This window comes from Mirounga angustirostris, unplaced genomic scaffold, assembly GCF_029215605.1.
Source record: "Mirounga angustirostris isolate CCGP_5_RB_7025 unplaced genomic scaffold, mMirAng1.0.hap1 SCAF_8, whole genome shotgun sequence".
Classification (NCBI taxonomy): Eukaryota; Metazoa; Chordata; class Mammalia; order Carnivora; family Phocidae; genus Mirounga; species Mirounga angustirostris.
The window spans coordinates 32,591,952-32,605,815 of record NW_026991716.1 but is presented as its reverse complement, the minus strand read 5'-3'; the positions used below and the strand labels follow the sequence as shown (position 1 = coordinate 32,605,815).

The following is a 13,864-nucleotide window of genomic DNA, read 5'->3' as shown; positions in this document are numbered from 1 at the left end:
GCCATTTAAAAATGTAAAAACCATTTTTAGCGGGCTATACAGAAACAGATGGTAGACTGGATCTGGCTCTTGGGCCCCGGTTTGCTGACCCCTGTCCTAGGCCACTCTGACACCCAAGTGTAGTAACACTCTGCCTGCTCCGTTATACCTTATTTGCTATTTGCTCTACCCATCTACATCAAAGACTCAGATCTGCTTCACCATAAAGTGTACAATCTGTTAAAGTGTTTTCTAAATTTTAGGAGTAAATATTAAGATCTATCAGAAACATATGCCAGGCCACAACTGAAAGAACATCTATATAATGCCATATTGTGCACTAAATAAAAAACAATCAACATAAAAATAAAATAAATTTGGGAAACTCACTAAATTTGAAAAATAGGCTTTATTTTAACCAGTGGTATTGTATGACATCCTATATGGCATAACTGATTACAGCCAAGTTCATGAATACAAATAAAATAGCAGTTTCCCTCATTCTCTCTTTTGCTTTCTGTTCAGAGAAATCAGGAGATGGGAGCATGATGCTCAGAAACCAAGGAGCTCTTCCACGGGCTCCAGCTGATTCCAGGCTCCCGGAACATTCAGCCTCCTAATGCATATACAATCCCATGTGCAAAGACCTTTATGAAAAAATATTCAGAGCAGTATTTCTGTAGGAAATCACACTAGCATTTACAACCAAACATGGCTGATAAAATTCATCTTGCTGTGGATCGTGAGGATCTGAACTGCATATAAAGGAGATGAGGCCTTTGCGTTCATTTTCCTTTAAAGTGGGGGGGAATCCCAGGTGAGGCGCAATCACAGTCAGCCTGCCTCCTTTCTTCTTGCTCCAGTTGACTCAGGGGTCCTACCTCATCCCTCTGGAGCACAAGTACCACTGCACTGGGACAGAGAAATGGATATGCCTTGTCCCAAATACAAGATTTTGTCACACACCTAAGAGTGGAAGTGGCTTTACACTTTCTTATTTCACAAGAGGTTTAAATACATGGGCCCTTATGTGGCACGAGACGTTTGCAATTCAGAACATTACAAAAACAACTCTTCTCCACCCCTGAGGATATTTCATCTTTATAAAGTTGAAAATACAAAATATCAGAATAATGTGCCCTTTCTCCCCATCAAAAGGAATCACATTCTCAAAGGATTCCTGCAATATACAAAATTCTGAAACAAAATTTCTCTCTCCCCAAACCAAGACCAAGAAGTCAATGTTAAGCTGCCAAGAAAACCTTTTCCAAAGAAGGGTGGAAAAGACACCTCATTACTTTTTTTAATAACCATGTTTAGACAAAGATAGCAAAAGGAGTTTCTGGCCTCATGACCTTTTATTGTTCACTTTGATTTTCAGCATTTCTTAGCACTGGCTATTGAGAGTGAAGAGAACAACTGTTTTTCAAAGTCTGAGATATTCCCAGGAAAAGCCCTGATCTTTCCCGTGATGGCTCCCCAAAAATAGTTTGTCGAAAACCAGATGGCAAGAATGAAAATGCTATACACCCATCTGTTCCATTTCTTCATAGTTTTCACATCAAAAGCACCTGGAGTATCAATTGTGTTCAACACAAAATAGCACTGGGGCTGGAGAGAGGATGACGTCACCTGCCCGTGGCATCAGCCGAGGTGCCGTGGGCTCTGAACTACCCAAGGAGTCTTCACTGGCAAACCTGCCTGGCACCAGGGCCTCCCGAAGAGAACAGACAAGCAGCTGTGCATGCTCAAATAGCAAGACGTGCAAAACACATCGTCACTCTGCTGGGAATAAAGAGCACACAGGAAGTACACTGACAGCAAGAACCGGCTTCTGCCTGCTGGGGCTACTACGCAAGAAACCTTCGCACTGGAGGTGGGGGGGGAGCGGGGGGGGGGAGCACACACACGCATGTGCACACATGCACACACGCCAGCGCCAAGGGCTCCCTGGTTACTTCCGGTTCGTCAGCGGCCGGCGACGGCCTGACTGCTTGCCTGGCTCAGCACGCCATCTCCCGCGCTGTCTCAACTATCTACACTTTCTTCTCTCCTCTTAAGGCACAAGCATATTTACAGTTTCGGACATACCTGCTGAGTTCTGAGAATCATACTAAGCAAATCAATCGCAGACCAGTGCACAGAAGCCAGTTGGTCCTTTTTGGCCGCACGCCATCGCTGAGAGACGGCTTCCGAAGCAGCCAGAAGGTGTGCGCCCTCTCTCTGTGCCACTACAAGATGTAGGTGGGTCTACACCCCCCCACCTCAAGGCAGGGCTGTGGGAAAGGCCAAAATGGCAAAAGCATGACTGGGATCTGGGCCGTTTAAAGTTTTTTCTTTTGCACGTAACAAACCCTGACAAGATGGTAGCTCTTGCCTGCCTGGGCTGACTCTCACAACGAGCAAGCAGGGGCTGCCCCGCAGCTTCTGTGACTCCACGTAAAGTCACTGTGATCATAGTTTCCCTCCCACAAAGACAGACACATGCACACGCACAGAAGCACACACATACACACATACACGCGCACGCACACACGTACACACACCCCTTCCACCATGGAGGAAATCTCTGCAACAAGAGGCACTTGAATGATATTTGGAGAGTTCCCATGGAAAGGCCTTCCCCTCACAGTGAAGTGGGATCAACAAAACAGAAACCAGGTGCTCAGGATTCCATCTCTTCTTGGTCAAGGGGTGGTGGCACAAAGCTGATGACTTCATCGTAGGTCAGGCCTAAAAATCAGGAAAGAAAGGTAGGATGTGAGAGTTCAGACTACGCTCTTCGCTGGTACGTACTCTAACTTCTAAGCTCAAGGTCCTTCCCTCCTGTCCAGGCTAGTGGTCTGATGGACTACTTCAAATAACCGCCTCACTGCTTAGGTGTGATATCCTAATGGAGTATGTGATTACACAGAAGTTCAAGGATACACAAAAAAGAACTATTTTTACTTACTTGTTTCATTCAGCAGTGCCTCCTTTTTAAAGCTCTCTGGAAAAGGTGCTCAGGAATAACAGAGCACTTCTACAAGCTATAGCAACAGATAATTCTGGCTTTAGGCATCTACCTAGAGTTCTGAATGTATGTTTTATGGAAAGAATTTGAAATTGGACATAAAGGAGACATAGGTTCCACTTCTGGCTGTGTCCCTAACTAGGTCTAAGGTAAGAGACAAGAATAAACTATCAATTGTAAAACTATAATTCTAGAGTTCTATCGATTGTAAAACTATAAAAATACCTTATTCCCTACTTATCTCAGACAGATGTTGTAAATGCACATTCTGAGAACCTTGAGGCTCTATACAGATGTAAGGGGCTGTGTGTAAAATCAGACCAGACATAAGTACCTCAAAGGTCCAGAGAGTGTCCTCATCTACAACAGACAGTTTCCATGAGAAGAACATACCCATTCTGCATCAGAGACACTAGTTACCAGTTTTAACAAGTTGGTTGTAACCAGAAATTCTATTTTCCCCACAGCTTTTGGTTAGTGGCTCACCTAAGGAAGATTTTTAAATCTAAGTCCTCACACTAGATGTTAATCCTGCTCTTATGACTTACTTTTCCATTCATCTATAAGGAGGTCCCTGCTTTCAAAGGACTGATCGTAAGGATCAGCCACTGGTTCATCATCAGGATCATGGTACTGAGCAAAATAGGCATGTGCGAGGGCTTGGGCTGCCGTAATTCTCTTGTCTGAGTCCAATACAAGCATCTTCTCCAGCAAGTCGACAGCTATCAGTCCCACAGATTGGAAGGAAAAAAAGAGTTTTTAACAAGTTAGCAAAAAATTAGGCCTTATTAAGCAAACACACGGTTTTGAGTCTTCATACTGAACAAAGAATTCTTCCCCCATGTGTCTGCTCTAGGAAACATTATCCCTTTTTTTCTTTATGTGTGTGTGTGTGTGTGTGGATGTGTTTTATATTAAGAATACATTACTAAAGAGGAATTTTAAAAAATAACTGAGACTCTGAACAAGCTTTTGTGGAACATCAATGTCAAAGTGCTACCATGTAGTCAAACTGTGTCAAAAGGAAAGCCTAGGGGCACCTGGGTGGCTCAGTCAGTTGGGCATCTGCCTTCGGCTCAGGTCATGGTCCTGGGGTCCTGGGATCGAGCTGGTGTGTGGGCTCCCTGCTCGGCGGGAAGCCTGCTTCTCCCTCTCCCCCTCCCCCCACTCATGCGTGCACATGTGCTCTCTCTCTCTCAAATAAATGGATAAAATCTTTAAAAAAAAAAAAAAAAAGGAAGCCTATAACCAAAGTAACCTAGAAAAGGTAAGCAGGGGGGTTTTTAAATTTTTTTTTTGTCAGGGGAGGGGGGTGGGAGGATGGGTTAGCCTGGTGGTGGGTATTGAGGAGGGCACATTCTGCATGGAGCACTGGGTGTTATGCACAAACAATGAATCATGGAACACTACATCTAAAACTAATGATGTAATGTATGGGGATTAACATAAGAATAAAAAAATAAAATAAAATAAAAAATAAAACCTAAAAAAAGAAATTTTTTTTTGTCTCCCTACGCTGTTTATTTACTAACATAAAGCAATGAATATTCATCAAAAGGATCTTCCAACAATGAACAAATTGAGGGTTTTACATGGTGTGTGGGCAAGACATGGTATTTGGATAAAAGAAACACAATTTTCGCTATGAAAAATTTCAATATACAAAACAATAGTACAGTGAATAGTCATATGCTCACCATCCATATCCAACAATTAACATTATTTATTTCTCTATCTATCTAACTGTGTTTTTTGCTGGACCATTTTAAAATAAAATGATAGACACTTTACCCCAAAATATTTCAGCATAAAGACATCTTTCTATATAATCACAAAACCATTATGTCTGACAACTAAATAATTCTCAAATATCATCTAAGATCCAGTTTATGTTAAAATTTCTCCAACTGTCCCAAAGTTGTCTTTTATAACTGGTTTGTTCAAACCAGGATCCAATTAAGGGTCACACACTGCATCTGATTGGGTTTCCTAGGGTGAAAAGTACTATGTCCTAATAACCAATACCTTGATGAGGAATAAGATCAGGGATAAGGAAAAGATTCCTCTAAGATCTTGACAGATAGAAATACACACACTATGTCAAAGGGCAATTCAAGTCTTAATTCATGTTTGAGAATAATAGTCAAACGTGAAGTTCGTGACTGACAAAACACAGCTGTCATTATTTACATCGTTGGTGTGTTCCTACTCAGTTAATATGCTGGGCACAAGTTCGTGGTCAGTAACACCATGTTCTGTCTGCAAGAAGAAACTCTTTGTATGACATCACTGTTTGGCAGTGAGCTGTTAGGCATGTTTAAATTCTGAGAACTGCAGTGCTGAACACCAGATGGCCCAAAGCCTCCATTCAACTCATTGGCAGTCTGTATTGCTAAGTGGTATCCAGTTCTTTTGAATGTTTAAATGTCATGACTCCAGAGAAGGATGAATATGACCTAATTAAGCTGCTGGGACACACACATGCCCCACCCCCCCAGAAAAATGAGTTAACAAATCTGTTGGAGTTGGTTAACAGGAAGTCAAACAGTGAGCACTGCCAGGTCTGAAACATGAACTGATATGATGAAAATACATTCAGCACAGAGTGACAGACAAGAAAGCTACCAGCATACAGCATAATTTCCCAACATCCTAGAGTATTTACAACTCAAACAGAGCTTGTCACAGATCCTTGAACTAGATAATACAGTTCAAATAAATCCTACAAAGCCAATGGGAGCATACATACAGGGGCAGATGCAAACCTAAACCAACTGCATAAAATTCTGTATATACCCCTGATGAGTTTGTGGACTCATTTTTGGATGTGAGAGTGGCCCAGCTGAGATCAGGCCTACTTACAATCTCCAAGGCTGACACAGACTCACCCAGGACTGCCCAACATCTCGAAGAATGTGAGCATCTCTGCTCTTGTAAGAATTATCGCAGTAACACTGAAATCACTCTCAATGATCACTATGGATGAAGTACGTAAAAAGGGAAAACCACTTAGCTTTCACTACAACTTCTGAAGAGGGCATCATGACTATCAGCTCTCAAAGGATAAAACTAAACCTGAAACACAGATGCTGGGACCAAGCAGAGGGATGACCCACTGAGAGATTTTAGAACATGCCAATATAACACAATCTTCAGGAAAGTGAGAAGCTTGATTATACTATTATCATAGCATGGACTCCCTCCCTTTCTCATAGGGAGGCCTGGTCTGATTCTTCCTTGTCTTCTGTTAAATGGCCTGGTCTACTGCACAATCCTCGAATCGGGGAAGAAGGGTCTCAGGCAATGCCACTTCTAGGGGCCAACCAAAGCACATATTAGCCCCCAAATTTAAGGAATAAATCAACTCCCTTCTTAGCCAAGGCAGTACATGTCCTGCAGCTACCACTGTCACATCCCTCTGCCAAGGATCCCAGAAGTGATGGTGGCGGGAAGGAATATGGAGCCATTCCTTAAAGTCTGAGGTGGCAAATGTGCCCCGCAAAGAAGACAGAATGGTTAAGTCCCTGGGGGGCAGAAGAAGAAGAGGAGAAAGGGAAAGTGCGTGAGGACGGCAGGACCTGTGGCACTGGGAAGCTACAGGCAGTGCAGGGCACACTGCACGGAGTTCCTGGGGGGGTCCTCTAAACCCCCATCGGCTCCAGTTGCTTCTGCCCTGGCTTGGGACACCACAAAACTGCAGCAGTTGTCAAGTCATAGGCTTTCCTCTGTACCTCCTTCTTCCTGTGCCCCTCGATCTTTTCTCCCAACATCCCCACTACTTCCTCTCCTTTCTTCACCATACAAGCCCATTTCTTCCACCAAATTCTAGGATCATATAAATATATATGCGTATCACATGATTAAAAAACCTGACAACACAAACATAGGTAATAAATAGCATTACTTACCACCTCCCAGGATTTAATTAATGGTACCCTATTTAATCAAAAGGAAAAACTCTTCTTTAATTCCCCAATTTATGTTATTAACAATTCAGTATTCATGAGGTGAGGATATGATCAACTTACCCAAGGGATTGGCGCCAATAAATACATTTGCAAAGTTCATTTTCGGCATCTGGGTCAAAGACTGAATGTAGTTTCTTGCCTGTAAAAATAAAAGGTTTACAAAATGGCTTTGTTCAATAATGTTACTGTTCCCAGAGAGTTCGGTCCTGCCAAGGAACAAGTGTTAACTGACAAAGTCTGCTAGTTGCAATGTTTATGATTGTCTTTGATATTCAATTAAAAAATTTCTCTCTTACTGCCATCCTAACTTCCTTATGTATAATCAGCACTTTTGTTTATTCTGGCTATCTCTCACAGTTACATTTCAAGTGAACGAGAATGCTAAGCAATTAAAAGTTCCCTTTTACTAGCTTTCCAATCGAAGGATCAAAAGGATCATTAAAAAAAAAAATGAGGCCAAGATATCTAAGAAGTTCCCCTTTCTGAGACAGCCTTCCTAGAAAGCTAAAATTAGCATAGGAATTGGTACTCCTAAAGAAAGTCTAGGATCAGCAGTCTTCTGATGGTGCTGATCTCAGTAGGTACTCTTGGTTTGTAAAAAGGGTATCAATGTTAAACCTTGCTAACAAAGTAATCTTGGTAATAAGAAAGTAAACATAAGCTTAGTATATTATTCTAAAAGTCCTGAACACATTTTAAAAAATACTAAAGCAACTTAATAAGAGTGACAAAGAATAGTGGATTTTAAGTTACGTGGCCTATGCAGAAATATTTCCCCTACCACTTAGAAGCTATGTCTTCTTACGCAAGTCTCAACCAACGTATCAGTGACCTCATCTGCAAAATATTAGTATTAGGTATTAGTATTTGGCTTGCCTGTATGTCATACGGTTATTGTGATATTCAAATAAGATAAAGCTCACGTAAAAGCTTCAAACTAAAATTCTGACACAAACAACATTTATATTACTAGTATAGTTGTTTTAAGTTTGGTCCCTATGGTGGAACAGGCTTGAGTTTGAATCTTGACTTTATCACTTTGGGCAAGTTACTTATTCTCTTTAACGTTTGAGTTCCTCTTCTATAAAATGAGATTTACAACGCCTACCTCAGAGCTTCAGTGAGGATCTGAGATAACAAATCAATACTTCCTTAGCACAGTACTTGGTGCAGAGTGAGAACTCAACAAACATTAGCTGCTTTCCCCGTTGCCTTTAGAAAGTTTGCTCTCACTCCCTAAGGGTGTTTCAACTTCACAATTTCTGAACTCTACTCAAAGGCACTTAAGGTGCCAAACACTTTTAAGGACTGATAGCTCTACCAAGGCAAACCCAAAAACTGGTCCTGAGAATAATCATGTAAATACAAATGTACTCATAAATGTGTACTTCAGATATCAGGTATTAAACTGTGTCTATGACCTTCCCTGTTTCAAAACATAAATCCCACTATCAGTCCATCTGAATAGTTGAGATAAAACTTCTTTGAATCTACCTTAACCACTTCCTTAAAATTCCTGTTTTAATACAGCTCAGCTCAACAGTAAAAGTGTGTGTGTGTGTGTGTGCACAAACAAGACTAGAAAAAGTTCTGATTACTAAGGCAACTTCACCTTCTTACTCACTCTATGTGCAGCAAGTAGGAGAGGTCAGCTTTGGTTGAGAATCTTTCCAATCTGAAAAGAAAGTTCTCGGAATTGAATATCCACATGTCTGTAATCCCTTCCTACTCGAGCATGTAGATAAAAGGATCAAGGGAAGACATAGGTAAGAGAGACCTGTCTCATGCAGAGAACAGTCATCCCTCTAATAAAATTAATAAAGGTAAATTTAAAAACTACCTGAATATAGCTGAAATAGAAACAACACTGCTGAGAAGGGCCTCTGTGATGCCAACCTGGCTCCCAAAAAGATTAAGGCACCCTGGAAAGAAGTGCCCCAACCATCTCTGATTATAAAACTAGTGTTAGATTAAGTAGTAAGAACCTAAACCTATATAAGTGTTCATATTTATTCCATATTCTTTGTATATTTTCTTTTAAATATAGTTATTTATTAGTGTTGGATATTTTATAGACTTGTTTTTTATCTTGAAGAATTCTCTTTTAGTCATTATAAAAAACTGATGAATAGGAAAGCATCCTAATGGCCCTCGGTTCAATATACTTCCAGCCCACAGTCATCAGATGCTAACATAACACAACAGCCTCTTGAGCACTAAATTCATAAAACCCAAATATAAAAGTATTATCATTTTCTAATTACAAGCCTATAAATTATATTCTCAATCCAAAGGACTGGATGACATTTGTCCCAAATGTCAGCATCCTGCAATAGCACAGAGGCGGTCATCACCTTAGTCACCCTCAAGGCCCATGCAAGCACTCAGTGACGTTAAAAACCGCGTTGGTTATACAGTGGCAACAAAATGAGAATGTGGCCTTCTGAATTGGATATCCCTATCCAGTCTGTTTGTTCTCACCTCATGGCTTGGCATCCTGTTAATGAGATAAGCTGGGGGGGTCCCCGTCAGACGCATAATCTGCTGAAGCTGGTTAATATCTTAGATGCCTAGTCAAGGGCATTGTTAAACATACAGTGCAAAAAAATAACTTTCAACTCAAGTTCTTAAGAAGGCCAAAAAAGCCACCCCCAAACGAACAAAAAAACCCACTCCCCACCCATTCCATCCCCCCCAGGCCAGAGCCCAAGGCTGCATGTGAAAGCACGCTTCTGTGGAATGGCATGAGGGTTATTAGGCATGCAGCCAGTAACTGGCCATGCAGAGAAGGAAAATTATTTTCCTTTAGTTTTAGCATCATCTTTAAGATTAAATATTTAGGCTCCCTGGAAAGAGACTGCCCCTTGATCCAGGATGCCAGCCAGAGAACTATTTTCAAGTACTGATGGCCAAAACCTGCTTGCTTGGGGAATAAATGGAGATGATTCAGAAAATTTTGATTCAGCTTTGGACAGAACAAAATTTTCAATATATTCATTCAAGGAAGAGGTTAAATTTTCATGGCCCAGGTTCTGGTAACTCTCCAAGGCACCACCCCTCCAAATGTAAGACATGGGTGGGTGTGTGAGCTGATAAGCAATAACAAGTTTCAAAGACATTAGTAGTGGTACATTTATAAAACATGCCACACACACACAGTGGTGATGAAGAAAGAGGAGACATGGGGCAAAGTTAGAAGCTAATGGCAAAGACAAAATAGGCTGCTAATGGTATTAGAGCATGCCACAGTGATTTCTTCCACAAGTCTCTAACAGGTGAACAGGCTGACTTCACTTAATTAACAGCTGGGAGGAAGTCTGCAAACGCTCTGCAATGATCTGACAAGGACGAAACTAGTAGGTCTTCCATATGTACAAGCACATATGGAAACAGTATTCCAAACTTCTCTCTTCGTGCTGCCCCATCAACTTTAACACAATTCCCCCTCCTCCAAAATGTTATATGAACTGGTTTATCATGTGTTCCTATTAAAGGAGCAGTGACGGGATTTTTAAAATCAACACAATTCAATAAAAATCTTTCTATATTCCCTTTCTTCTTAAACTATTAATTCCTTCCTTCGGTTGTAGAAGCATCTTCAATGAGCACCCTGGTCAGGCAATCACACTTCTCTGTGGCTTCCTTCAGTAATTTTTCACATTTACTCATCCTCTGAACTCAAATTCCCTCGTGGTCAGAGGACTACAAATATACGTTGAAGGCTGGCCGGCAGGAGAGAGCTGGGACCATGCACTCCATCCTGCCTTTCACACTCCTTAGGCCGAAAGACAGAGGCCAGCAAATTCAAAAGGTGGCATGAAGCCCTTTTACCATTCTCTCAACAAAGTTTAGATTTACCTTTAAACAAATTACATAACCAACAGTACTCTGCATGCCAAGAAATACAACAAAAGGGGCTCACTAAGTAAACCAGCAATAGCAGAATACCAGTCGGGTTTTAAAATCTTAGAATCCTGCCACCTCTCTCCTCTTTCTTGGGAACGATTCTTGGCCTGTGCATTTTCTATTTTTGTCTCCTGTAGCCAAATAGGTTATTATATCCCCTTTCTGTCAGGAGGCTAGGAAGAATATATTTCTAGAGAAAAATGGGAGTCAGTGAAAGGGCTTTTGCTTTCTTAATATGATTTATTTTGTTCTTTCACTGATTACTATAGGTACTGGGTCACTAACTAAAACAGTCCTCTCTCCTGAGCTGCCATGACCTATTTATCATCCCCTTTCTCACAGTACATCCCAACTTGTTCTCAATCAGCCCATTATTGCATTTTCTTACAACGCCCTACTATTTATTGATTGAATTTCTACATAAATGATCGAATCTGTATGTTAACTAACTAGAATTCAAATAAAATTTTGGGGAAAAGAAAAAAAATGATGGCATCACTACCTTACTACTTTTCAGGAGTAATGAAAATAGCTGTTGGCTTTCTTTTATTACATTTCCTTGCTAATGAATTTTTCTTTCAATTTTTAAAATCCTTAAACAATTTTACTCACCTGGCTTTGTTATTTACACACCATGTGTCCCACACATACCATGTGCTTTTTAAGATAAACTGGTACTTGGACAGTATTACTAACATCAAATTAATCTTGTCTACCATTTAAACCCTTATCCACTTGCCATAACCAGGTAGGGGGAAAAAAAAACCCCTCTCTTATTCCTATACTCGATACAATATTATTGGAGTACGTTCTATATTCTGGTAGTCCATTTTATCATGCCCAACTCTAGAGCTGTTTAAATGTATGATGTGCCCTATTTCACATAAGATAAAGAGATCTCATTATTAGGTTGGGCACTGATGTTGTTTCTTTCCTAAAAATAAATGATGGATTAATAGTAAGTAAATACTATATTACCCATGCTTTTTCTTTAGAAATTCTTGTGACTAACAGCACATACCTATAGGGCAGATGGCTGGGCGGGGGAGAGGGGACTGAGAAGGAGCTGCTAGTGGCCATATCCAGACAGGGAATGAATTTACTATCTTAGTTTCATTAGTACTATTGGTAAATAAACTGAACTTCCTCCCACCCCCACTCCCTTGCCTCCATGTTTTCGGTATTACCAGTCTTCCTAAGCACATGCATTTAAAACAAGAAAGCACCATCCTCTCTAAGCAGCATTCCTTATCTTCTTTGGTTCACTCTATCCAGCTTCTACATTTCATAAGGCAAAAGAAAATACTCCTTTGAGTTGACATGGTGGTCAGTACGCTGACAATGACTTTCAAAGTAGTGTGCAATCGCATGAGATTAAAGTTTAGAGATCATGTTATCAGAACATCTGAGATCTATGCTCAGCTCTGCCAAGTGACTCAGTGCATGACTCAGGCAAGTCACAGCTTTCTGTGCTTTTCCTTCTCATCTTAAATAAATAAATGAAACAAAATAATAGAGCCAGCACAGTTTCTTACATCCCTCAGAGGGGAAATTCATAAATACACTGGGCTTTGTGGTCTTTTAATGGAAATGTACCAGAAACATACCAGATGACAATATTCTTTATTTTATAAGGGAGATGATGAACCATTCAAACTCACCTGCTCAGGCCTGCCCCAAGCCACCCAGCAGTCCTTCCAACTGGGCAAAGGGACCCCTTCAGTCAGAATGCTGGGAGGAGAATTCAGGAAGGCACAACTGGAGCTTGGCTCCACAGCTCTTTTTCCCTTTTAGTCAACTGCCTGGCAGCAGACAGAGGGGAAAAGGGAGAAAGGCTGAGCTTTCATGATTTCTCTCTTGTCTCTGGCCCCAGAAAATGACCAACAGCAGGAAACTGGAGCCAAAGTAAGCCAGAGTCACATTCCCATGGCTTCTCTCTAGATCCCTGCTTAGAGGCAGGAAAGCATTAGCCCAAAGCTTTTTCTCAGGTTATTCAACTTGTAATTGCAAAGGCAGGCTGTGGGAGGAAGGATTTACAAGTCTACTCCAGTGGATGTGAGGTATCAGGACTGGTCTGGAGACAGGGTGGAGAGGTGCCCCTGTTGGGAACAGACAACTTATACAAGATGTGTGAGTTGTCTGTTCTAAAACGGTAAAAAGCAGTAACTTCTGGAAAGGGCAGTAGCGTGGACACAATGCACACTTCATTCTTGTAGTGAAGCTGGACTAATACGTGGTAAAGCTCATGCTCTGAGAACACACAACCGAAAAGTAGAAAGAACTCAAGTATATGTGAAACTTCTGAGAAAGATGATGTAAGGGCTTGATAACAGAGACACATGTTCCTTTAATCTCTTGGAATGAATTAGAATCTCAAACCATTTACTGGGGTACTACTGCCCAATACAAGCTCTCATGATCTAAGTACATACTCCAGTAGAGAGCAAAACACACTCATGCATGGGGGCAGATGAGTGCATGTACACACACACACACACACACACACGCCCCTCATCCCGAAAGTCAGCACAAAAGGGCACACATGCTTACAAACATACCCAGGGCAAAGTACAGATTGATGGAAGGCAAGTGGCAGAGGCTCCCAAGAGGGCAGATAATTACAATCAAAGCATCAACTCACAGACTCTGAGGAGATTTTCTTCAAAAGATCAGCCCCTGGGGTTCCAACGAGTCTTAAAATGAGCTTCAACTGATCAATATCTAATGGTGGACTATAAAGGAAAATGTTGGGACAAAATAAAAATAAAAAACAAACAACAAACAAAACAAAACAAATACCCCAATAACAAAAATTTAAAACCCCAAACCAGGCCAAAATGGTGAATTCATCTAGATCAAGGCTTCTGCAGGATGGTCACTCCAAGTAGAACATGCTCCACCTGTACAAAGACTCAGAATGCTGCCACACACATATTCGATTTATATTCACTTTGTGTATCTGTCAACATCACTTATCAGTAAAGCGAAGTGACTTTAA

General features: G+C 41.0%; 1 protein-coding gene across 4 annotated transcripts in view; it reads right to left on the bottom strand.

The window, feature by feature from the left end:
- Positions 1-369: 369 nt before the first annotated feature.
- The window catches only part of MAPK14 (mitogen-activated protein kinase 14), a 73,727-nt gene continuing 60,232 nt past the window's right edge, over positions 370-13,864 (bottom strand). For 2 of the 4 annotated variants that reach the window (XM_064597525.1, XM_045866784.3), the window contains 4 exons: positions 9,442-9,521; positions 7,021-7,099; positions 3,541-3,714; positions 370-2,712 (listed from right to left, as the gene is read on the bottom strand). In XM_064597525.1, coding sequence (XP_064453595.1) covers positions 2,645-2,712; positions 3,541-3,714; positions 7,021-7,099; positions 9,442-9,521 — 401 coding nt within the window. In that variant the 3' untranslated portion in view covers positions 370-2,644. Of the gene's footprint in view, positions 2,713-3,540; positions 3,715-7,020; positions 7,100-9,441; positions 9,522-13,507; positions 13,588-13,864 lie in introns of all 4 variants that reach the window. The other 2 variants (XM_064597524.1, XM_045866783.3) reach the window with 1 other exon arrangement.